This window comes from Nelumbo lutea, chromosome 7, assembly GCF_056320005.1.
Source record: "Nelumbo lutea isolate HS-2025 chromosome 7, American lotus-T2T, whole genome shotgun sequence".
NCBI lineage: Eukaryota > Viridiplantae > Streptophyta > Magnoliopsida > Proteales > Nelumbonaceae > Nelumbo > Nelumbo lutea.
The window spans coordinates 30,363,101-30,389,099 of NC_142690.1; the positions used below are offsets into that span (position 1 = coordinate 30,363,101).

At 33.4% G+C, this 25,999-nt stretch overlaps 2 protein-coding genes across 3 annotated transcripts; one reads left to right on the plus strand and one right to left on the minus strand.

The window, feature by feature from the left end:
* Positions 1 to 957: 957 nt before the first annotated feature.
* Positions 958 to 12,663, plus strand: LOC148845947 (stearoyl-[acyl-carrier-protein] 9-desaturase, chloroplastic-like). The gene is made up of 3 exons (XM_088955629.1): positions 958 to 1,469; positions 11,370 to 11,865; positions 11,951 to 12,663. Exons 1-3 carry the CDS (start codon positions 1,333 to 1,335, stop codon positions 12,503 to 12,505), a joined length of 1,188 nt encoding a protein of 395 aa, XP_088811755.1. The 5' UTR covers positions 958 to 1,332; the 3' UTR covers positions 12,506 to 12,663.
* Positions 12,664 to 13,502: 839 nt separating this feature from the next.
* On the minus strand, positions 13,503 to 21,489 carry FAS1 (chromatin assembly factor-1 (FASCIATA1) (FAS1)). Of its 2 annotated transcripts, XM_088955630.1 has the most exons (14): positions 21,360 to 21,489; positions 21,130 to 21,213; positions 20,525 to 21,024; positions 20,288 to 20,387; positions 19,207 to 19,354; positions 18,998 to 19,121; positions 17,830 to 18,194; positions 17,426 to 17,746; positions 16,949 to 17,030; positions 16,734 to 16,871; positions 15,862 to 16,275; positions 15,644 to 15,781; positions 14,716 to 14,761; positions 13,503 to 14,063 (listed from the first exon to the last, which is right to left on the minus strand). In XM_088955630.1, the coding sequence occupies exons 3-14, from the start codon at positions 20,993 to 20,995 to the stop codon at positions 13,906 to 13,908; spliced, it is 2,505 nt and encodes an 834-aa protein (XP_088811756.1). In that variant the 5' UTR covers positions 20,996 to 21,024; positions 21,130 to 21,213; positions 21,360 to 21,489; the 3' UTR covers positions 13,503 to 13,905. The 2 variants fall into 2 exon arrangements, with proteins under 2 accessions (XP_088811756.1, XP_088811758.1); XM_088955632.1 differs by lacking the exon at positions 21,130 to 21,213 and having other exon boundaries at positions 21,360 to 21,487.
* Positions 21,490 to 25,999: the final 4,510 nt, after the last annotated feature.

Here is a 25,999-nt window from a genome sequence, read left to right on the forward strand (position 1 = left end):
TAGGCTTTGTGTGTGGTCCACCTTCCAAAGCCAGGAGTTGTTGCATGAAAGCCCTCCCAATTACGATTAAGAATGGCAACAGAGTGGATGAGGATGGGGGGCCACTCTCCATCCCCATGGGGATCTCCAAACCTATAATTTTTTTTATGATGTCGATCATTTTGTTTTTGCTTTTTTTTCATTTAAAATTTAAAAATAAAATATTTAGAATTTACTATCATATTAAAAAAGACTCAAATATATACAAACATATTCGATCATATTTTTAAAGTATTAATATACATACATGCATATATAAGTGGGGATCCCCACCACCCCCACCAATAGGGATAAAATTTCCCCAACGTTAAAGTGGGAATCTTATGGGAATATTCTCATTTTCTCATCCCAGTCACAACAAGTAAACACACCATAATGGGACGGGTCTCTGCAAGGATTGGGAAAAATGGGAAAAATTTTCATCCCTAATTAGGAGAGTTGAAGAACTGCAGCCTCTCAGTTTCCAAGGTGAGCCCAGAGACAGCTTTAAGCTATTTTGGTGAAATATTAAAAAGTCATATCAAGTAGCGAACTAAGGGGTGGCCAAGTTGGTAGATTAGCTGGACTGTTCTAATGGACATGTGAATTTGATTCCTGCTACTACAAACTTTGGAGGAAAGTTATTAGTGTGTTGTGATATTCTAAAAAAACAAAAAAATAATAATAATATACCCCCTTAAGGGTAGATAATTTATAAATATGCTATTTATATAAAGTATATAAATATATAAATTATTTATATAATTTAATTATTATATATATAAATTATATAAAATATTTAAATATTTTATATATTATATATAATAATTAAATAATCGGTCGAATTCAAAAATTTATCGAATCAAATCATGTCACATCCAAATTCAAATCCAATTAACTCACAGACAAGAATAAGATATCTGAATTTGACCATTACAATATTCAAATTATCTAAATTAGATCTGATTGTATCGAATCTCGAATTCAAAATTGAACCCTACTTACAAGGATTCAAGCATACAATTAAATACAAAATAATAAAAGGAAAACAGCTGTTGAATTCATTTCAAGATAGTGGACCTTCTGAATCAACCCAACCCTCCAAAGAGGCCCCTACCACAAATTGTCACGGCCATAACGACGCGCACAGAGGTTGGTTCCAACTTTATGTGCTACATTTATTACCTCAGGCCCTCCTCTCGATTATAAAAAGGCATAGAGATAGACATTCCAACGTCTGTATCTCTCTGACTCTACGAGTCCACAGACTTGTGTGATCTCTCTAGAAAATCGAAGGAAAAAGGCATAGAGAAAATGGTCGTAGTAATAGCAGCAAATCCCCTCAGCTTCCTCCATTCTCTACGGCCCCGACATCTGGGTCCTTCATTTGCTACCAGTTTCGGATCTCCTAAAGCTTTCATGGCTGCTTCCTCCCTCCCCTCCTGCCCCAAGTAAGCTCTCCTTAACTTTTAATTCTCTTCTTTTTATAGAAATACCCAACTTGGTTGTTCCGTAAATAGAAAAATTGCAAAGAATGGCAGAAATCGGTCAACTTGTTCTTCACAATACTACATCGCAACCATATATTGAGAATATCTTCTGTATTTATACATTTTGTGAACATCAAATCCGAATTCAGAATAGTAAACTGTTTGTCAGTAGAAAATATATATATAGACCGCCTAAGAGAATCGCTCCCCCATCTCAGAAGCCTACCAACAGGACTCTATAGCTGCACATCCGCCGGAATATCTCGATCATTTGTTATATATTCATGGGAATATGTTCAGCTGTAGTCTTTTGTTGTTTAACTAATCATGAGTGAATACGCCAAGGTTTTAATTGTAACTTACGTGGTTTATTTGACGGATATACCATATATAGTTAATTATTTTTTTCAAGGATTTCTACAAAGGGTTGTGTTAGTTAGTATTCCGTGCTCATCTGGTGATTTGTTCGGCTTTTTTACTAATTTAAATATAATTATATTTAATTTTTATTTAAAAAAAAAACCATCAAAAATCGATGAAAAACGCCAAAAAATACAAGTCAAATTAAATACGTCCGATTTTACTGTTGTCTAGAACATGGGATTTGCTCTTCTTAGAACATACCTCACACCAACCTCACATCGCATTACAGCCGTCCATTGAGAACATCTTCTCATGAATAACAAAATCAAGCACTACAAGTCTACAACAGACCAGCTGCAGAGGAACTACTGATGTATTCTCTCACTTGGGGCAGGAAAATATTGACCCTTGAGTCTAGGTCGGCTTCAGCGAGAGGTTTATAAATTATAATCATCATTTATCAGCCAATCCGTTGGTTGATTTGCTTTTACATGAAAATATTCAATAATCAGTTTTTCCTTTTACAAGGGGATTTAGTGTTCTTCAGTTTTGTGTGCTTTCCATGCTGTCCAAGCCTCAAGGTATTCAATCCAACAATTACTATCAAATTTTCTCGAGTTATCAAATTTGATCTTAATTTCTGGATGATTTACTTAACATGGATCTAGGGGTGTCAATGGACTGATTTTGGATTGGACTCCATCCAAATCAAAATACATTTGGATGGATTGGATGAACCAATAAGACATATTGAATTTGGATGGACTGGATGGATCAATATGGCATTGGATTAGACCTGGTCCGTCCATAATAAATTTATATTGCATTAAACCAAATATCCAGTCCATCGATAAAAGATAAAAACATAGTTGTCAATGGACCAGGTTTGAATTGAAACCAATCTAAACTAACAAAAATTTGAACAGATTGAATAGTCTCAGGACCAGTCCAAAATGGTTCAAAATATTCATTGAACTGTAGATTGGACCGAGTCCATTTGTAATGGACTCACATTGGACTGGACCGGATTGGACCAAATTCAGTCCAATTGACACCCCTATATGGATCCATGATTTGATTAGCTTTAGATCTTGACATGGGATGTTGTTATTGGTTACACAGCCCACTGCACACCCATCGTGTCCAGTTCATTGGAGTTATCACAAATTAGGTTTGAATTGCTATCTTCAAACATTGATGATGTTAGGCATATCCACCATTCCATGAAGACGAATTGTTACTTGATGGGTTTGGATGGTTGGCTCCGAAACCATCCAAGGAAAGGAATCTGGGTCTCCATTCATTCCTCTCACTCTTTGCTTTCCTCTACAGAAAGGGAAATCTGGGTCCACATTAATTCCTCAAATTCTCTTTAATTCTCTCTGGTACCTTTGTTTTATTTCTTTCCTTTTTCTGGGCTACAGACGGGGGATAATCCATTTCTAACTCTCTAACTTCAGGGGTCCACTCGCAGGTCTTTTGTATAAATAAGCTTGTTTGACAAGTCTTTTTCAGAAAATCTGTTATAAGATTTGACAGTCAAAAGATAAAATGAAAAAACTATTTGATAATGTGACAAAACTATGTGTGTTATGTATATATGAATGTCTTGTGTGTGAGGCAATAAACTTTTCATTTAACACATAGGACCCAGATACATTTTCTAAAGTAGGCCTCACATAGCATTGGTGGACATGTATGTAGGGCCCACATACATTTTATAATGTGGGCCCAACATACCATTGATGTGCATGCATGTGGAGTCCATGCGTTGACATGTATATGGATCCCACATACACTTTTCAAAGTAGGCCCCACACCATTGGTGGACATGTATGTGGGGTCCACATACATTTTATAAGGTGGGCCTAACATACTATTGGTGGATATGCATGTGGGGTCCATGTGTGGATATGTATGTGGAGCCCACTTACATTTTTCAATGTGGGCTCCACATACCATTGGTGGACATGTATGTGGGGTCCATGTGTGTACATGTATGTGGGGCCCATGTACATTTTACAAGGTGGGCACGACATACCATTGATGGATATGCATTTGGGGTACATGTGTGGACATGTATGTGGGGCTCACATACATTTTTTAAGGTGAGCTCCACATATCATTGGTAGACATGCATGTGGGGTCCATGTGTGGACATGTATGTGGGGCCCATATACATTTTATAAGGTGGGTCTGACGTACCATTGGACATGCATGTGGGATCCATGTGTAAACATGTATGTGGGGCTCATATACATTTTTCAAGGTGGGTTCCACATACTATTGGTGAACATGTATGTGGGGTCCATGTGTGGACATGTATGTGGGGCCCACATATATTTTATAAGGTAGGCCCCGCATGCCATTGGTGGACATGCATGTGGGCCCATGTGTGGACATGCATGTGGCACATACATTTTTTCAAGGTAGGCCCCACACATTTTTCTAAGGTGGGTCTCACACACCATTGGTACGTCCCACTTACACGTTCAAATAGTTTTTTTGTGGAAAGATAACCCATTTTCTCCCAAGCATGTGCATCGTCCCATGCGTTCGAAGAAGATAGGGCGCTAAAAGATTAAAATCTTCATTTGAAGCTTCCTGAAAAAAGCCCAAATTCATGTTGCTAACGTCTTTTATTGCCAAACGGGAAAAGCCCAGAATTCTGGCTTCTGGGCTTCTAAACAGCCTGAAGCCCGTGCGGAAGGACTTGCCAAACGCGGCCTAAGTCATTACTCTGGATTCACAATAAGTCGCAGTAAATCTGCCCTTGGGGTCCATTGCCCACACCATTTTATCTTCTTTTCTTCAAGTATAACAATACCGGATCTACTCCTCACACCAATTTCACAACGTCTCAATCATACTTATATATTGTTACTAGTTGGGACCCATGCGATGCACAAGTTTTGTTAAACAAAAACTAATCAATACAAACACATAAGAGTATACAATTGTTTTATATTTTAATTTTTTATATAACTAATAATTATTTATATTTTATAATGATATTTTTAATAATATTTTGCAATACAAAAATAATAACAATTAATTTCAGCTAGGATTGTTCATCAAACGGAAGAAACCGATGAAATTGACAAACCCAACCTAACTTGACTTGAACTAATCAGTTTTCTAGTATTTTCCAATCAGCTTCAATTCAGCAATTTCCCAACTCGACCAGGTCTGGTCAATTTTGGTTTGGCCATTTGTAAACCGACCAAAATTGAGTCATCCTGACTATAGATATATATTAATATTTTATAATTTAATATAATTTTTAATACAGAAAAGTGGGAAAACTCCCAAATTTCTTACTCTAAAATATTTTATATTATAAATTTAAATTATTTATTTAGTTTTTAATAATATTGTTATAATTTCTTAAACTTAAATTTAATTTTTAAGTTTATATCTTTTGAACCAACCGACCAAACTAATACAACCAAGGTTCAAAGTATCAACACAGGCCGATATCAGCGTATCGACATGTATTGGTACTTTTTTTAGGTTTTATTTTTATTTTTTAACTAGTTCAGAGGGGTCGGTTTAAGGCCCAACTACCCTCTGAACCATGGTCTGACCCAATACAACCCTTGGAAGGGCGTATCTGGAAGCCATCGGCACGATACGTATCGATACTTTGAACCTTGGATACAACCGGAGTTGGCCGATTTTTACTAATGGTCATTCAGTTTTGGGAAAATGACCAGGCTTGAGCCCAAGCCTGGCCCAACCATCAGGCCTAGATCTTGAGCCCAAGCCCGAAGCCTAATCTAGATAAATAGTTTATATTATAGTAATTATAATATTATTAATAATATATTATATATTATAATATTCTATATATTATAATTTACAATATATAATATTATTGGGTTAGGCTCGGGATGGGCTTATTTGGGAAAGCCCAAGCCTAAGTCTATACGCTTAAAACATTGCCCAAGCCAAATTTAGAATGGGCAAAGCCGGGCCAACCCGTTTGGCTACTCGACCCAAGAACAAGTCTAGTTTTCGGGTGACCAACTCCCCAACCCAACCAAGTTAGTTTAGTTAGCCAAATAACCTTCAACCAAACCAAAATTACCCATGAACACCCCTAATTTTAGCTAAATTAATAGTCTAATCTCTAATAAATAACAATAGTTTAATCTCTGATAATTATTGAGACTTTATAGTGAAAATACACAATTATTGAAAATAAATTTATAATGAAAATACAACAAACCACTAATAAATATGCAATGAATACAATAATTATGAAAATACAATAAATACTACAAATATACTAATTTAGTCAATATAGTGTAATATCCAATAATAATTTAATTGCTAACAAATATTAATCAATAAATCATAACAAAAATACAATAAATCCAATAATTACAATAAATTAAATTTAGAAGTCCAATAATAAAATATTCATCTTCAATAATTATTGAAATTCTTTTGTTAAATAACAAAACAAAAATAGATTTACATCTAAAAATATATTTATCACAAATACAATAAATAATTACTAAAAATACACTAAATATTAATTTTAGTATACACAAATATATAATAAAGATAGATAAATATTTAAAATTATTAATAATTATTATGTTTTGAAAGCTATTACATAATTTCCTTATATTCTTCTATTTTTAATTAATATTCAAAATATGATTTAGTTATTAATTTTTATATTTAACATACTTAAAAATTAGTTATTTACAATATTATCTAGTTATTCAAATAATGTCATTATTTATATTTTTAAAATATTTATTATTTATTGAATTTAGTCATCTATAAAATTATAATGTATACTATTATTATATAATTTTGTTATTACTTTTATGAAATATAAAATTATTAATAATTGAAATATTATGAGATCTATTATAATTACTTTTCTCCTTGTAAAAACTTTTTTTAAATTTATTACATAATTTTGTTATTTTAACTATTTAAAATTTAGTTATGTTAAATATCTTGTTATTTAAAATATTTATGTATTTAAATGTTTAAATAATATGTAAAATATTTAGTTTTCTATTTCAATTTTATTTACTTAAAAGTTATTATGTAATATTCAATATTATGTTATATAATTATTTAGCTATTTTGTTTTGTTATTTAAAGTAATTATTGAAATACTTAAGTAATATTTTTAGTTTTAAATTTTTATTATGTGAATCATGTTTAAATAATTTTGTCATTTAAATTTTTAAAATATTATTTAGTTATTAAATTGAATAATCCATAAAAATATTATAGTACATATTTTAAAGTAACTACGTAATTTCATTATAAGATTTAAATAATTCTTAAATTTCTAATTCAAACTTTCTTTATATATATATATATATCAAAAGTGGGAGAAGATAAATAGGAATTAGAGATAATTTAGGAGAGAAACTCTATACCTAATTAGAGATAATTTTAGAGATAAATAGGAATTAGAGATTATTAAAATTAATAAATAATATGATATAATCCAATTATTAATCAGATGTAAATTGTAGCATCCGACTCCAGTCTGATTACATAAATACATCATCCCAATCGGATCATATATTGGATCAGGCCTTGGGTTTTCAGGTACCATTGGTAGGCCTATGCCCATCTAAATTTAATTAAAGTATTATTTTTTGGGTCATGTCTAGTTTTTTTGGTCCCAATCTAAGTGGGCTTTATCTAGTCACAATTTATTGTGTTTGTTGAATGGAAATGCCTTAGGGCATGAAAAAGTCTCCAAATAAGAGATGAACCCTATGTTATGCCAAAAGGTAGAATCAGCCTAATATTGTGCTTTATACTCTCATTTAGATGACAAAAAAATTAAAATAAATATTGGAGATCTCACATTACAATATAAAGATGATGCCGATTCTTACCATCTTGGTATCAAGGTTTAAAGTATTGACACAACATACTCAATACGGGATGTATTGTATCATAACTTTGGACCCTGATAGACATGTTTACAGGTGTTTTTACAAATTCCTTTTTATATTAAGTAATATATATTATATAATTATACTTAAAATTAAAATTTGAAAAAGAAAAAAATAAAAGTATATCGATTAAAGTACCAATACACCTCTACTGATACAAAGAGGCATATAAATACTTTGGACCATGCTTGGTATATCATATCTTTGGACCTTGAAAGACATGTTTGCAGGTGTTTCTACAAATTTCTTTTTATATTAAATAATATATATTATATAATTATACTTAAAATTAAAATTTAAAAAAAGAAAAAAATAAAGATATATCGATTAAAGTACCAATACACCTCTATCGATACAAAATACTTTGAACCATGCTTGGTATACATGATTACCCAAAAAAGGGAAAGAAATACTAGGAGGTGCAATTCGTAGTTAAATACTTTGAACCATGCTTGATGGACACACACACACACAACAAATCAAAATTATTTTTAATTTCCTTATATATTTTTTCTTTCATAGTTAATTTATATTTTTTTATTAGATTATGTTCTTTTAATGTGATATGTTTTAAACTTTTATTTGACATTTATAACATCTGTGTGTGTGTGTGTATATATATAACCTAATTTATAAATGATGAAGAATTAAACCTAGTAAAAGGGGGGTTCTGTCAAGAAGCAAAATCTGTTTGTACAAAGATATTTTTGTCCATTGTAATTAGATTTGAGAGAAAGAAACCCTATTCTAAAATATACATTTAGTGAGAGAAAAATTAATCACATTTTTTTGTTTAAAAGAAGTATTATGGGAAATTTTTTAGTATAAATTGGTTCATTTTATTTATAAATAATTAAATAATTGATTTTTAAATTTTAAGAAGTATTATAACTAATGTATAAGTGTTTTTTCTTTTTTTAGTTTTTTTTTAGGCTTATGCTTCACCAATTTGAGGTTGTAAGGCAGTGAGGTGTACACCTCTCAAAAATAAAGGTGGTAGCCTCGTAGTAGAGGGACAAGGTGCCTCATACCAAGGGTTAAAGTATCGGTATCAGGTATCGTATTGGATAAGTTGGATACGGATACGGATACACTCTAGAAACGCTTGGATATGCTAGTGAAATGCATACAAATTACATAAATACATTAATAATACTAAACCAAAAGCTGAATTATCTATGAATAAGATATAAAGACATGAGAAATGCATACTTCAATAGGTTATAGGAAGAGAAATATTACAATAAACAATACCAGGACTCTAGAACATTCAAATATTGTACAATAATTATCATTCTTCAATTTTATAATTATAATTTTAAATTTTTATTAATTTTTGGGAATATTTATTAATTAAGTATTTTAGTTAAATAACAACTATTTCTAAATAATAAATATGTTTTCTTTTTTAATATATAATGTTTTTATTTTACACATAATTGTAAAATAAAACAAATAAATCATTTAAGGTATATAAAATAAATTATATTTAATATTTTTATTAAATCTTTTGGGAAAATTAAATCTTAAATTATTCATTTCAGTTTTTATAATTATAATTTTTTGTTTTCCGTTAATTTTGTTAGGAAATTTTATTTATTTAGTATTTTTGTGTAATAACTATTTTTTCAAATAATAACTATGTTTTCATTTTTAACATATAATTATGTGTAAAATAAAATATATAAATCATCTAAGGTAGATGAAATATATCATTTTTATTATTTATTTCAGTTTTCAAAATACTATTTTTAACTTGTATTAAAGATGAAAAACAATCGAAAAGTACTCAAACGCCCAAATTTTGAATGGGTCGGACTCAAACTTGGCTTTTGCCAAATTTTGAATGGGCCCGGCCTGAAACCTGAGTCCTACACAGTGTAAATTTAGGCTCGAAGCCTAGCCCATGAACAGGTCTACATGATATCAAACACCCAACTCTCAGAAAAGAAAAACAATCGTGCAAAACTTTCTTTTCCATTTGCCCACCAGAAAAAAAAAAAAAAAAAAAAAAAAAAAAAAAAAAGAAGAAAATGTCATTTTCCGTTCTTCAAATATTTTTTTCTTTCTTCCACTTTCTTTTCAAATTCCAACCAACCAAACATAGCACTACTGAAACATTGTGCAATTTAAGCATATGTTCATGATTTCTGTAAAATCAATTTGATTTAGCACATACTTTTACCACATGTTGCACAGAATTAGAGCCCACCAATGTATTTGTCTCACTATGGTTATGTTTGGTTTGAAGAAAAAGGTAGGGAAAAGTAGGGAAAGGAAGGGAAAGGTGGGGAAACCTATACAAGGTTTGTAAAGGTTTCCCCACCTTTCCCTACCTTTTTCCTTCAAACCAAACATACCCTAATAGTGGCACTATACCAAAAAGTCATCATATAGTATAATGATTTTAAACAATGTGGCTTCTTCTTTAGGCTTCATTTAGTTACAATGCCAATTCCATTTCAATTGGTGTAAATGCATAGGAGTGCAAACGGATTGAGTATAAATCCTGGGCTACAATGCGAATTCCATTTGCATTAGTGTAAATGCATAGATTACAATGCCAATTCCTTAGGTTCCGTTTGGTTGCAATGTCAATTCCATTTGCATTGGTGTAAATGCATAGGAGTGCAAATGGACTGAGTGTAAGTCCTGATTTACTTTTGCTTCAGATTTGGTCCTGTTTTGTTTGTTTGCAAGAAGTAAAATGATGTGGTCCTCAATTTATATGAAAGAGAAATGAAGCAGGTGGGTAGGAAACAAATTGATGTGGTTCCAACAGTATAGAGAGAATTAAGGTAGGAGGGAATGGTGCAAAATTTTGTATCAATTTTTCATATGCAAAAACTGCACTGTTAATGGATGCAAATGATGCAAAAGTGCAATTTTGCATCAGGTAAGAGTTCAATCATAGTCACATACAAACAGATGCACAATGGAACCAGGTACAAAATTTGTATCCAGTTCAGTTTTGTAGTGCGAACAAACGCAGCCTTACACAATGGTAAGATGCCATTTTGTTTCAAATTGATTTTTGGGCCAATATTGTTCATAGTACATACTAGGATTCATCTTAATGTCACAGTTCCATAATGTTCTATGAATCATATAGCCCAGATCCAAGATTTTGCCATACAAGAATGCAATTCATGAGTTAGGAATAACCACACACACACAAAAAAAAAAAAAGCCTGACAAAAGACCAAGCGCCTGGTTTGTTGAAAATATGAGTTTACATGTAAAGTATGTACAGAGTTCTTGAGTTGGTGATCATTTGGCCATTTAGACCTCCAATGGTGCAGAAAATAATCCCAACCAATATGTTCTGATGCAGTAGCAGCCTTATAATTGAAAAAGCATTCTATGTGATCAAATATCAACTAGTAATTCCTAATTTAAAAAAAAAAAAAACATTTTGAAGAAATAACTCAATCCTGTGATTACTGTAAAAAATTTTGCTGGTGTGACCCAAAAAAAAAAATTGTAGCTTGTAACAATTTGCAGTTCTGAAATGTATATAGGCTTTTAAGCTAGAATTCTTCTGTTTAATTAGGAGGTTAAGGAATCCCTTCAGCTATCCCTGCCAAGTACATAATCAAGCGGCCCACTCCTTGCCACCACATAAGAAGGCAATATTCAAATCCATGGAAGACTGGGTGCAAAAGAATGTCTTGATCTACCTCAAGCCTGTTGAGAAGTGCTGGCAACCACAGGACCTTCTACCAGATTCCAACTCTGAAGAATTCTATATGAAAATTAAGGAAATAAGAGAGAAAGCAAAGGAGATCCCCGACGACTATTTCGTCGCCTTAGTCGGAGATATGATCACAGAGGAAGCTCTTCCAACTTACCAAACAATGCTGAACACTGGAGATGGAGTGCGGGATGAAACAGGAGCCAGTCCTACTTCATGGGCAGTGTGGATAAGGGCATGGACTGCTGAGGAAAACAGACATGGAGACCTTCTAAACAAGTACCTCTATCTTTCTGGAAGGGTAGACATGAAGAAAATTGAAAAGACAACTCAGTATCTTATTGGTTCAGGAATGGTAGCTTCTTTTCTCAATAACCAAACATATTTGTTACCTTGCTATTGATTCTGAATCTGACTTTCCATTTTCAATATTTGTATAGGATCCAATGACTGAGAATAACCCCTACCTTCTATTCATCTACACATCATTCCAAGAGAGGGCTACCTTCATCTCCCATGGGAATACAGCCAACCTTGCCATGAAGTATGGAGACAAGGAGCTAGCAAAACTATGTGGAACCATTGCTGCTGATGAGAAGCGCCATGAGATTGCCTATACAAAGATCATAGAGAAGCTTTTTGAGATCGACCCAGATGGTACCATCTTGGCTTTTGCAGATATGATGAAGAAGAAGATCATAATGCCAGCCCACATGATGTTTGATGGACAAGATGAGAACCTTTTTCAGCACTATTCCACAGTTGCACAGCGGCTTGGTGTTTACACAGCAAAGGACTATAATGATATACTGGAATGCAAGGTGAGTAAATGGAATGTGGAGAAGTTAACAGGCCTCTCTAGTGAAGGGAGAAGAGCACAAGACTATGTCTGTGGTTTGGTTCCAAAGTTCAGAAAATTGGAGGAAAAAATTGCCATGAGAGCCAAGCGAGCACCCACCATTCCTTTGAGTTGGATTTTCTATAGGCAAGTATAAATCTCCACCAGTCTACAACATAGGAGTAAGGTCAGTTTATGTAATTTTAAACATCTTTATTTAAATATATGGCTTGCGTATGCAACGAACTACACGTATAGATTGTAGAGACAATGAAACTTATAACCTAATAACCAATGAAAAATAATTCCAATAAAGGGCACCATCACTGTTGATTAGAAGCTCCAAATTGGAGCCTATACTGCGTTGGAATTTCAGCCTCTCATTCTAAAAGTACAATTTTTTTCATAAACGAGGCGTGGCCCTGTCATCCACCGTGAATTGGACCCTTTCCTCTTTTTTAAAAGGAACAAAAGTTTTAAGCCAAGTAGCCAACGTTTTACATCAATAACAAAAGGGAAATGGCTGCAAATTTTTTCATAACCATAGGGGAGGTTTTGTAAAAGTGAAAACTCATGGAGGATTTATGATTGTCAAAAACCTCACCCTAACTATTAACTTGATCCCTAATCCGAGTAGGGGTGGTAGAGGGTTGCATTGGATACCAAGGTTCAAAATATTGATATGCCGGTAAGGGCATATCGATACTTAGTTTTTTTAATTTTTTTTTTCAAAACTGGTTCAGGGGAGACGTCTAGGACCTCTCCATCCCCCGGTCAGACCCCTGATATATCCACTGTAAAGGTATATCAAAAGGGTCCCAGAATGATACGACCGATACAGGGCAATAAGTAATGATAATTTGAACCTTGTTGGATAAATACGGTTCAACCTATAGTTGAACCAAATTATCTCTAACCAACCAGGGCGAATGGTTTAATGGCCCACAAACTGATCTCAATTCCCCATAAAACCATGTGCAAGTGATGTGATATACACATAAAACAGAATGTACAAGACAAGCATTCTTTTCTTTGGACCATGTCAACCAAATTATTAAAACAAGTCGGTCTTAACACTTAAGTCGCTTTCATAAAAATAAAAACAAAGTTGTTACAACTTACAAGGTTATTTATCACATAAAAAGATGTACCCATTTACAGAGTTTCCAATGCTTTAAACCTTGACATTCATTGTGTACAATGTCGATTTTGCCAAGCATAATTACAACACTTTGGAGTAACATCATTAGAAATAACACCTAGATGATCAGAAAATTAATAACTGACATTTTGCCATACAAATTAATCCAAGCTACAAAAATTCTCCCAATTTTATAAGAACCAAAGCCTGTAGGATGAAATACACAGCCACTTGAGACCTTAACTCAGGCACCGTAAATTAGTGCAGACCCCCTGGAGGCATGGTAAATTAGCAATACTTACAGAGACCCTCGTTACATCAATCAAATATGAGCATGAATTTCGTCGTGTATGACTCGTATGCTATCACAAAGAGACTGACCAAAAAGAAAATATAATTTCCTATCCTCGAAGAGGTTACAAAATGGCTTCTTTGCATCTTTGCTGTCCAGGGTGAACCTCTGTTTTATTGCAAGGCTGAGGCGAAGTTTCATGGTTGATAGTTTCACTAGCGGGCGGCAGACATCTTTTCGAAAAAAAGGAGGCAATACCCCTTGTCTTCCCACTACTCTTCTCTGCAAATTTAAAGAAACCATTAGCTTGGAGAAAGAGCATGCAACAAACAGAGCAAATTTGGTGATGTTCAATAAGGTGGACTAGACCATAATACATTGGGATTTTACTTCTGATGCATTTCTAGCATACACGACATGGGCTATGTAGAATTTGTACAGTTGCTTGCATTTTTGTCTTTTTGGGAATGTAAGTTGGGCACTCGATTTGAAGAATTTATGCAACATATTTAAATTTTATCAAGTCCTCAACCCAAGCCAGCCCAACATGCACCCCTAGTCTTTTTAAAACCCGGGAGGGTGAAAGTTCATTCCCCTATTGTCATAACATTGTTTTCTTAATAGTTCATTTACTATGACCCCCCCCCCCTATGGTTAAAATGTAATTACTAAGACCCACCCCATCTACTTGGCAACAACTTATTGCTGGCAGCGATGAGACTTTTTATGGGTATTCTCAGAAAAATAAATATTCCCAAATGGATATACAGTGGTTCCTAATGGAAGGTGCATTAATTGGCTGCAAAGTAGTGGGGGTATCTTAGTAATATGCAAACTATAGCATAGGCCTTGGTATCTACATGAACCATAGGGGTGTCTTAATAAATAACCCTTCTTGATATGGCTAGTTCCTAGTTGTAGAAAACGGGCATACCTGGGGATATAAATAAGCCAAGCTTGCCCAAAACCTCTTTTTTAACCTGCATGCATCATAAAGACAAGTTGGCCTCTTAGCATTTTCGTGAAATACATCATCAGCAAGAGACCAATAAACATATTGAAACAACTTCAGTGTCAATTTTGCACTGGTTCTAATAAATTAAAATTCCTTTTGGCATCTCCTTTTGTCCTAGATTAGGAGGAATGGGTTTTTTGTTTTTAAATCAACCAGGCCAAAATCCTAAATTAGCACAAGCACCACTACCATTGGCATTTCCACTTTTGCACCTGCTACTCCCCCTGTCACAACTACATAACTGACACAGCAACACTAGATATTGGACCAACACAACCCAACTCAAATATATATATATATATATTGGACCAACACAACCCAACCCAACATAACTGACACAGCAACACTAGTTCAGTTGAGTTGCAGATTGGATTAGGACTGGGGTTTGAAAATGCCAGCCCAATACAAAGTCAGTTGGGTTAGGCTTGATGGCTTGGGCAGGCTCAATTCAATCTAAAGGGAGAGAGGATGATGGTGATAGTCGTGAATGAATGCTTTATTGTAAAATATACTTTAGTGTCATGCATGTGTATCATTTTCATATGCAATATGTTACTTGAATGAATATGATTGTGTAATTGTGCAAGTGTTTGTAAAATGGATAGGTAAGATTCCAACCTGAATCCAACCAAACTAATCTTATCTCATGATTGGATGAGATTTTGGTTAAGAATCTTGTGTTGAAGATAACACTGGGTTAGGCTCAGGGTTGAGGTTTTGACACATCAGGTTGGACTAGGGTTGACATCAACCCAAGGCAACCTGACACAAGCTGCATCTATTAAGTAAGAACACAAAGCTATAGAAAACTTAACAGGCAATAGCCAAACACAACTGCCTCACTGACCTTCCAGCGATTATCCACAAATTCTGATATTTCACGAACTTTATTCTTTAATTGGGACTTTGGGACGGTTGGGAATTTCTGCTGCAAGGACTCTACTAGTTTACTGATCCTATGTGGAGATGACTGGATGGCAGATACCTGGAAGCCCAGTTCAAAGGTTTTCATCATTCTCAGTTCACAGGCACTTTATCATGGCTTAACAAACTAAATGTACTTACAAGTTTGGACAATTCTGCTTCAAGAATATCTGCTGCATCTGCTGATGCTGCACTACTGCCATTACTTTGCATATGGCAAATTTCTTGATCCACATTCAGTGTGTTATTGTCACACGATATCTCTATAGGTGGCACCACAGGAAATGCCTTTATACTCAGAGCTTGCAAACACATGTTTTCAAGCTTAAGAGCACCACTAGTATCTTCAGCCATCAGCAATGAAGTCTTTTCATGCATCAGATTTGATATAATTAAGGGTTGATTCTTCCGAAGAGCATGTTCAGTCAAATTGTTCAGATACTTCTGCTGCCAAAACAATTCTCGAAATTCCTCATTTTCAGCATCATGCTTACTAGGGAGACTTCTGGCTTCATCATCTACAAGATTAGATTCCATTCTGTCAACTTGCACTCCCTGCACATCAAAACGAAAGTACCAAACAGACCTCATCATTATATTGACCCAATAGAAAACAAATAATGTTAATGGGTTTCCCTTGTCATTGTCTTCTCAGTAATCAAAAGAAAACGATTACAAAGAAAATACAATCACAGTTTACAAACTTGGAAGCCATGTCCAGGAACCATATATTTATCCAATAGCAGAACAAAAAATAAATAAAAACCCATTGAAAAAGAATTTTAACATAACGAGAACCACTCAACTATTTTAGCCCTCTATAAAAGCATGTCAATATATAAAGGCAGTATCCTGTTAAAAAAATCTCTTGTTATAATTCTCTGACACGGGGCTAGCTCATATGTTGATGGCAAGTTTAAAGAACTAATTATCTCCATTAAATCTAAACAAAAATCAAGTTAAGATACCATGTAGCTCCAAGACATCAAAGAGGAAAAACATTAAATAAGCACCTCATTTTCTGAAAGATAGCCATCAGGTACAAGGAAACCATCTTCACTTCCATCTTCTTCATCAGTTTTTAGAGTCCCTTCTAAACAATCCTCTTCATCATCTTTGTCACAATCTGAGAGGCTTTCACCAGGGTCCTCCTGCATAACTAGAACATCAACATCTGATATCTTGGTTGCTAGTAATTTTCTTTGCATACAGAAATAAAAAATTATACCTCCTCCCATTCTTCATCACTATCAACTTCATAGTCCAAATCTGGATCCTTCTTAAAGGGTTGGTGTGGCCCAACAACATGGCTAACAAGCAGACAGAAAGTAAAATAGAAAACATGTAAGTCAAAAGACATTCACATATCCATGTGAAGGGAGGGAAGAGGCACACACACACAGAAAGAGAGATTCCCAGATGTAGAAAGCAAATAATAAGCCAGGAGGCAAAAATCGCCAGTTCAGGAGGCCAACCAAGATGCGTTAAACAACTTGAAGACATAGAATCGGAAAAAAATAAGACAAAAAGCACTGGACAACCCCATTGCCAATACACAACATCACAGGTGAAACAATTAGTGGATCCCACCTCCCAATGCATTCTAGGCAGGGATACAACTCTCTCTATAAGTGTTAATGAAGATCTAGCTTTTCAAAAATGCTATTATGTACTAAACAACCAATCCAAGAAATAGGACAGATACCTTTTCCTTGGCCAAATACCATAAAATGCTGGCCTGTAGCTCTTGTCAAACTGCAAGAGTTGCCTAGACCTCCTAGATTTCCAGATGCCACTTGAAGAAGCATCTGCATTGTTTTGGCATGGTCTATCATCAGGAGCAGTTTCTTCCCAACCATCTACAATTTTCTCTAGGCTCAAATCATCACCACGGACAACTCCTTTACTAGATGTTAGTTTAAGTTCTTTGAATAATACAGTCTTAGGCTTATGCCTAATGCCCCAATGTTGGGATCTGTTGGAACGAATAGAATGACCCAACTGATGCCAAGAGTTCAGGTGCAACCTGCAAAGAATAAAATCATAGTTATGGAGAGTGAAATAGACTAGATGCTGCAAGAACTGAAAAATACAGGTCCTTAAACATACTTGCGAAGGTCATCAGCATTCATCTTCTCGTGCAGAGATAGTGCATGGTCCATTGATAATGTAACTGCATTAGGCATCACTTCATCTCTTTTGCTTAAAGAATCAGAAACTATCACCTTTGTTGAAGATTGATCCTGGTTAGGTGAAGTGTTCTTTTTGCTGTTCAGAAAGCGTTCCATGATTGTAGCTTGCTTTTGCAAGGCAAGTTGCCTTTTCAGTTCAGATTCTTGCCTTTGCCGCCGCCGTTGATCTTTTTCAGCTTCCTCTTGCTGCCGCCTAAGTTGTTTCTTCATTTCAGCTTCCTCTTTCTCATGACGCCTTTCTTCTTTCTCTGCTTCATCTTGCAACCGCTTAAGCTCTTTTTCCTGCAATAGAATAACCAGCTCAGTAAAAGGGAATGATGCAAGATAAAATGACATGTGAAAAGAAACAACATTGACTAGGAAAGAGAGAAAATCTAGGATACTTTTTCATGATTCATTTGAAAAGTCCTATTTAATCTTGGTAAAGCATGCATGACACCCAAGAAAATTGAGTGTTAGCAGGATCAACATCTGGGGAGTCCATTTTATATAATTAAAATGGAACAAGAAACAATTACCTAGTTCAAATGATGCTAACTGTCAAAAAATACCTACCAGATATTTGTAGGGTTTATGAAACTTCCTCAGCAGCAAACAATTGTAGTTAGTTTCAATTTTAGCAATTGATTGAAATTTTTAATTTAATTAAAGATTATTTTATGTGAAAAGAATCAACCAACAATTATCAATAATAGTTATCAGAATAAAAGCCATCTTCCAGGACAATTTAGTTTAACAACTGCACAAGAAAGCATTTCTTGGATGTCAAATATTTGAAAGGTGCAGCCAAATTGTGGCCCTCTAGTCCCCTTAATATTCCCTAATGCAAGTGACATGCAGCCTAACCTAGATAATGGTAGAATCACTAGGCCCTAGTTAATTAATAACACAACAGGTTTCCTTGGCATTTAGCATTTTAGCTGTAGAGGTGCATTTTGCATAGAACTTGATCATGACAAGCAAGAACTTCTAGAAAAATCCTGTTTAATTTGAAATCTATGAAAATAGGTACCAATCAAAACAAATCTATGTGAATAGGTTTCATTTATTAAAAACTGTATAAAGCATTAGGAAGATTAACTTACACTTTGCCATTTCTCCTTCTGGATTTCACGATCTATTCTTTTTTTCTCCTTCTCAGCTTCACGTTTGTTTCTTTCCAGTTCCTTGATAAGCTCTTTCTCTTTTAATTTGGCCTCCTTCTCGGCCCTACAATAAATATTGCTGAACTTTGAATAACAAATCTACAAGAAAATAATTATGAACAAACTGCAGTGCTATATCGTGTACATACAGATCTGAGTTGTTCTTTTGCACCATATTATACACAAATGAACGAATTTCTCCTTCATTTAACGCTTTACCAAGCTTATCTGATGCTTTTGATAATTCATTTCTGTAGTTCTGATGGCTTTCTGGCATTTGAAGTGCAGAGATCATAGCTGAAACACACCATAAAGGTTAGTAACCACTTTGTATGGGAATGAACTCACTAGGCAGAAAGAGATGCATTGGAACAGGAGACCAGTTGCCCAGATGTTTTAAATATGCAACATATGTTGATTGAACAGGGCCAACCAATTCAAATGTTCCAACTTTGAGGCCCTTCCAAACAATGACAGTCATTAATCTCCTATTAATAACCCACAACTATAGCCCATTGACAGGTTTTTCCATTGAAGAACACATTTCATCTAAAAGTCCAAAATAATGAGTGCTATCCAATCAGAATAACTTTTGAACTCTCTCAATGTGGGATATGCTGATTTAGTGTTTTAAAAGCACAAGACACAAAAAATGGATGAGGGCCTTCTAGCAGCCAAAGCACAAGACGCAAGGTGAGCTGTGCACCTTTTCAAAGAAAAACACTGTTTAAAAAATATAAAAAAAACAATAATACATAAAAATTCAAACCTGAATCTTAAAAGAAAACTAGATGTTTTATAAAGTCTATCGGCTCAAATTAAAATTTATAAGTACAACATATAAAACATATTCAAAATGAAAATGTGGTAATGAAAGCAAACACATGTGAATCATACCAAGGTGCTTCAAGCATTCAACAATTTGAACATGTAAAACTTTCAAAACCCAATACAGACTATCAAGAGGCAAGCAATTAAGCCCCCAAAGGAACTTACAAGTTGAGTTAAGTTTTCTATTATTTTAAATGAGATCAAGGTAGATTTGACCAGCATTGTTCAAAGGGGAATACAGAACACTATGGCTTCAAATATTCAAAAAAAAATGGTCCCATAAACTAAAATACAATTAGTATAGTGGAGTTTACAAATTTTCAGTCTTAAATATATAGTTACTCCAGAAACTATACAATTAAAACCAGCTCATATATTTAAAGAAAGTCATTTACTTACCTGAAACAGCAGAAATCCTCTCGTGGATTTTCTTTCGAAAAGTACGTCTAATGCTCAAAATTCCACGATAGATCTTGGGTATTATCTTCATATCTCTAGTCTAATCAACCAGACATCAACATAGTTATATAAATAACGGAAACAATAACAAACTTGCAAATGAAGATGGAATACACGTAGCACCGCAAAAGAAATGTCATACACAAGTGAGTAGGAAAAGATCCAGTTGATTATTACCTCCCAACACCAGAGGCACGATTCTGTATTGTCTTCTAAAACGTCAGCATCAGCTTTAGCAACACCATACATCACTCTCTGCCCAACAAAAAGCACCATACTACGCACAGACGCCAAAGTAACCCCCTCTCTCGTCTTCAGCTTCTCATAAATCTCCTCCACCAGCTTAGAGAACGGAATATCCCTCTCTTCAAGCAAACAAGCAATCACAGAATTACTCACACAGCTACTACTATCTTCCAAATGGACCTTTTGCATCGAAACTTCCTTGAAATAACTAAACAACCCATCAAGCTCTCGTCGCAGAGCATCGATTATAGACTCCCTCTCCTCTAAGCTCACATTTTCGAGAACAGAAGCCCTCTTCCGTTTCAACTGCTTCTTCACTTTCTTTTCACCTTCTCCCTCTTTCATTTCCAACTCCTTGGATCCATCAACAGAAAAAGCATCAACCATCACCGTATCGACCATTTCAGATGAAGCAATTCAAAAGTCAAAACCTACAGGCAAAGACCAAAACCCAAGAAGATTTCCGCTCAAGCTATCTCACAGAATCCACCATCAAAATGCCGACCGAGAAAAAAAAAAAGAAAAAGAAAATCCACCAGAACAAAGCAGCAGATCTAAACCCCAAAGCAAATACAATCCAAACAAGAGACTAATAAAGTTTTGCTCCAAATCTAGGATTCCTGAAATATAGAAAACGAAAAAAAAATAAATAAATAATCCGATTCTTTTCAGAGCCAACCAAATTGATCATTTCTTATCTCATCTTCATCAACTTTACACGATTTAAACGACTAAACACTTCAAGAACAATGAATTGGAAGCTTACCGTGAATGCCCACCTCTCCGATTGGTGAAAACAGTGACCCGATGAGACTCGACGAAATTTTAATCGTCACGACGTTTCCCTGCGTTTACTTTTGCGGCTTTGATTGCAAGAAAATGGAGGAGTGTTTTAAACAAAAGCAGTTAAAGTTCGAACGCTTGTATATCAAGAAACTAAAAGTCGAACACTTTAGGTCCTAATCGGACGGTTACAAAGAGCCTAAAGTGCCAAGAGAGTTGGTGATCGTCGATTGGTTTTCCCCGTATTTCGCGTTTGACTTAAAAGTCTCCCGCCAATTTCCTGTTTGCCTCCAAATGTGAAAAAATGCCCGAAAGAAAAGAGCGCGAAGAGAACCTCGAGTACTACGAGCAGAGCCAGTGTGAGGTCAGTGTGATGAGGGTTGTATAAGGAGCAGATCCAGACTAGTAATTCCTTACGCTTCTAACACCGACCTCAAAACATCTATCAGCTGTACATTGGGAATATCTTTGTATTTCTATGTTATTATTGATGGGAGATGTTTCTAATATGTGGCTGTGAGGTCAATGTAAGGAGCCCTTTATGAGGAGCAATCCTATTATATTTTAGATCACTAGTGGGGGATCTCAAGATAAGGTTAAACAATCCAAACAAAAACGTAATGTTGTTTAAAATAATTAATCTTTATTTTAATAATTTGTTATGAAAATAATTTAGTAATTTTGATTAGTTATGTTAATATTTTTTAACAAAAATAATAAATTATTGTTAATTATTGAATAAGATAATTATTTTTTCTATATTATCTATTAATGTTCTATTTTATTTATTTTACTTTATATTAATGACTAAACATTACAATTTCTATAAATATTACTTAAATATTTAAAATAATTAAATGTCAATAAATATATAAAATTAGGTTGTAGTCATAACTAAATTAATCTAATCCCAAGCTCAAGGTTTAAGACTTCTGGTTGGACTTAAGTTGATTTTCAACCTAACCGAAACCCACCTAGGTTGCACCACTAAGAGCAATGTGACATTTGTAATTGGGTTGAACCAAACTGAGTACAACCCATGCATGCATTATTTTTTGGTTTTTTAACTATTTTTAGAAAATATTGAAGCCAATGAGCTATGGAAGATGGATTACCCCATTGTGTAGCCCAATGAATAAATAAATAAATGAATGAATGAATAATAATAATAATAATAGGTCTCGAGCCAAATTTTGGTAGTGTTTTAACAGATTTTAAGGTTGCCTAGTGTAGCTCAACTTAAACCTCAAGTGTAATAATACTTGTCTGGGCCTAGGAAATGGGTGGGCTTACCGATTTAATTATAAAACTATGGTTTTTTTTTACAAATTAAAAATTTTATTTAATTTTAGTCTATTATAAGAAAATATATAAATTTTTATCTATATATGGATATAATATTTGTTATCTAAATATTATATAATAATATTTACCATATATGCATATAACTTCCATGTTGATATTAGGGTTTCTTAGCTTGGGCCCTATTGGCTAAGGTCATCATTGGACACCAAAAGTCCAATACTTAATTATACTTCAAATCTAATTATCACATATTTGGATGTTAGAACTTCATCTGATTAATAATCAATTTGGATGCAAATTTAACCCCATTAGATCTTATTAAAATTAAGTCTATTAAAATTATTATTTTATGTATATATGTCGTATAATTTTGTATACATATAGATATTATGTATAATTATATAAAGTTTTTAATTAATAATTTTAATATGTTATATTCATATGCATTTACTATACATATATACATTAAAAATAATTAGTTTATCTAAAACTTTTTTAATCTTTTGGTCATTTTAAACACAATAAGATGGTTGTAAATTAAATTTGAAATCCAACATAATAATTAGATGTGGATGTGAATCTAGAGATTTCATAGTCAGATATTGATGTGGATGCACCTAGATCCGATCAAAATTGGAATCATTTTCTGCCTTCATTATGTGTAGGCTTGGTGCAAATCTAAGCTAGACCTATCTTTATAGAAAATAGTTGTTTGGGCCTAAAAATTTATAGGTATTGCCAGCTTAGTCTAAGTTATAAATGATAATCTCTAAGTAAAAGAACTCTTATGACATTTCTAATTGGGCCATTACTAGTTTTATTATTTTAATTATTTTCTAAAATTTGTATATGGAATGCAAAATGGTGTATTTTATTACTTTTAATATTTTGTTACTTTTTATTATTATTTTTAATTATTCTAACAATATTAATTTATTAATTTTTAATAGTTGTTAGATAAAAAACTTACTAAATTTTAATATTTTTATTAACTTTAGTAATTTTTATTAGGTTTCAAATTATATCTCACAATCAAACATAAAAAGTAGAGGTGAGCAAGAAAACTGAAAAACTGAACCAAAATGATGAAACCAAACCAAAAATTCCAATTAACCGGTTCGATTTTGGTTCAATATTTTGGAAAACCGAATGTACCAATTTGGTTTCAGTTAATGAATATAAAAAGTAGCAATTAATTGGACCAACCGATATACATATATTTATATATACCATATATATTTATGTATGTTATATATTATATATGATAAATTGTTTATTATTTATAATATAATATTTTATAGTTATTATATATAATATTATGAAAACCAAAAATGATGAATTGAACCAACAATGAACTAAACCGATTAAGGCTTTGGTTCAGTTTTGGTTACCGATTTTCTAAAAACCGATGCCACAGATTCAATTTGAAGAAAAGGCCCACAGTTCAATTAACCAAACCATGAACACCCCTAATAGGAAGGGAAGAATATTTGGGAATATTCCTATTACCCCCTTCCATCCCAAAAACCAAGCAAGCCTTAATCGGGTTGAATTTGAATTTCAATTCAAACAATTGAATTTTAATATGAACTCCAAGTCAAGATCAGAAACCCATCCCCTCAAATTAAGCCTAAGCCTTTTTTATAATAAATATCAAGATGCATAGGAAGTTTAGGCTTAGTCAAATTGGTTTAGTAGTTAATCATGATGTTACTCTTTGATTAATCTAACTACTAAACTAGAAACTTGTAGCTGCAAAATTAAACAAACAATATAGTAGTTGGAGCTACAGGGTTTACCAGTCAATAAGTAATAACAATAATGAAGAAGACTGCTAACAAGTTGGTAACGGTTGAAAAATAAATACAATAGTTAAAAACTACAACTATCTAGTTAGTGGTTCTACAGTTAACAGAAGAATATAAATACAAAAAGTAAATAACACTAGAAAAGTAAAGGAACAACTGAAAGTAAATGAACAAATAATTCAAATGGTAGTTGCACTTAGTGGTGTGTGCCTTAGTAGCTAGAGAGAGATGATTGGTCACAAAACTATAGTAGAGAAATGGACTTGCTACAAAGTGATATCTTAAAACATGACCAGCTATCCAATTACAATCAACTTGAGATTCAAGTTGTGATCAATTGCTACCGAAATATTAAGGATAGATCTAACTACAAAAATATCGATAACATTGAATAATAAATTAACAATGAAGATAGATAGCAATAATGATAAATGTAAAGTAGTTAGTCAGAGTTTAATGCAATTATTAGTGTTAGTAATGTTAAAGCTTAATAATTGCACTATATTTCCTATATCTTGCTCAAGGATTCAAGTTAATATAGTTATGTGAGAGCGTTAGTAAATAAACTTAAATTACAAAATTTCAAAAGAAAAGAAACAATAGAAAGCATACAATATTTTTTATAGAGGATTTCGGCCAACCCTACCTATGTCCTCTACCTTAAACCACTACTAAGGATTTTCACTAACTAATTAGATTTCATGGGTAATCAAGCCTTTACAATTAGAAAGATCTCATGGGTGCCCACAATAGGACTTCCTGTTGTACAATACCTTTAATATATTTATTCAAATAAATTTTACTTTTTTAACATTATAGTAGGTTTACATGCAAGAACAACTAAATAGGTAGATATACACAATACAAGCACAAGCTAAAGTTCTATAACACAAGCTCAGTGGCTTCTCAAACAAGCTCACTTCTAAAAACAACTATATACAATATATACAAACAATGCACAAGTTGTTTTCACAAGACTTTATTCAAAACTCATGTTGTCTTATGTTTTAGATCAAGTTGAACTTTTTTTATAGAGGATTTAAGAGCAAATGATAATTTTTTAAAAATGTTAGAGAGATTTTACTCTCTTTGGTAATGATTCAAGTTTCCACCAACATGATAGAGGACTTTCCAAATATAGCAATAATCATTAGAGCCTTCAAATAGTCAATTTTTCTTCATAGTAATCGATTGTTTAATTTGTTAGTAGACCACAATACAAAGGGAAGAATCTTTGCTCTCTAGTCCCGGGTAACTAATTCCTCTTTATCAATCAATTAATAAGTTTTGAATTCAATTTATCTGAGGTAGTTGACTCTACTTTTCTAGGTAGTTAACATATCTTCTCAGACTATACATTTTGCATGCCTTGGTTGTCACAATTAAATCAACGTATCCTTTTAGGTTACTCAACTAATCTTTACCGATTTGGCAATGCATCCCTTGGCTGTCACAATCAGTCAACACATTGTTTTGGGTGGTCAATTAGTATTTACAATTAGGGCAAATT

Bases quoted from the DNA above. Each gene is read 5' to 3' on its own strand.
- LOC148845947 (XM_088955629.1), top strand. From the start codon at position 1,333: ATGGTCGTAGTAATAGCAGCAAATCCCCTCAGCTTCCTCCATTCTCTA. The intron at 1,470-11,369 runs GTAAGCTCTCCT...CTGTTTAATTAG, and splicing joins TCCCTCCCCTCCTGCCCCAA to GAGGTTAAGGAATCCCTTCA. The intron at 11,866-11,950 runs GTAGCTTCTTTT...ATATTTGTATAG, and splicing joins ATCTTATTGGTTCAGGAATG to GATCCAATGACTGAGAATAA.
- FAS1 (XM_088955630.1), bottom strand. From the start codon at position 20,995: ATGGTCGATACGGTGATGGTTGATGCTTTTTCTGTTGATGGATCCAAG. The intron at 18,195-18,997 runs GTAAGTTAATCT...ATTCTATTGCAG, and splicing joins AGAAGGAGAAATGGCAAAGT to GAAAAAGAGCTTAAGCGGTT. The intron at 14,064-14,715 runs GTATGCCCGTTT...TTAAATTTGCAG, and splicing joins TGGCTTATTTATATCCCCAG to AGAAGAGTAGTGGGAAGACA.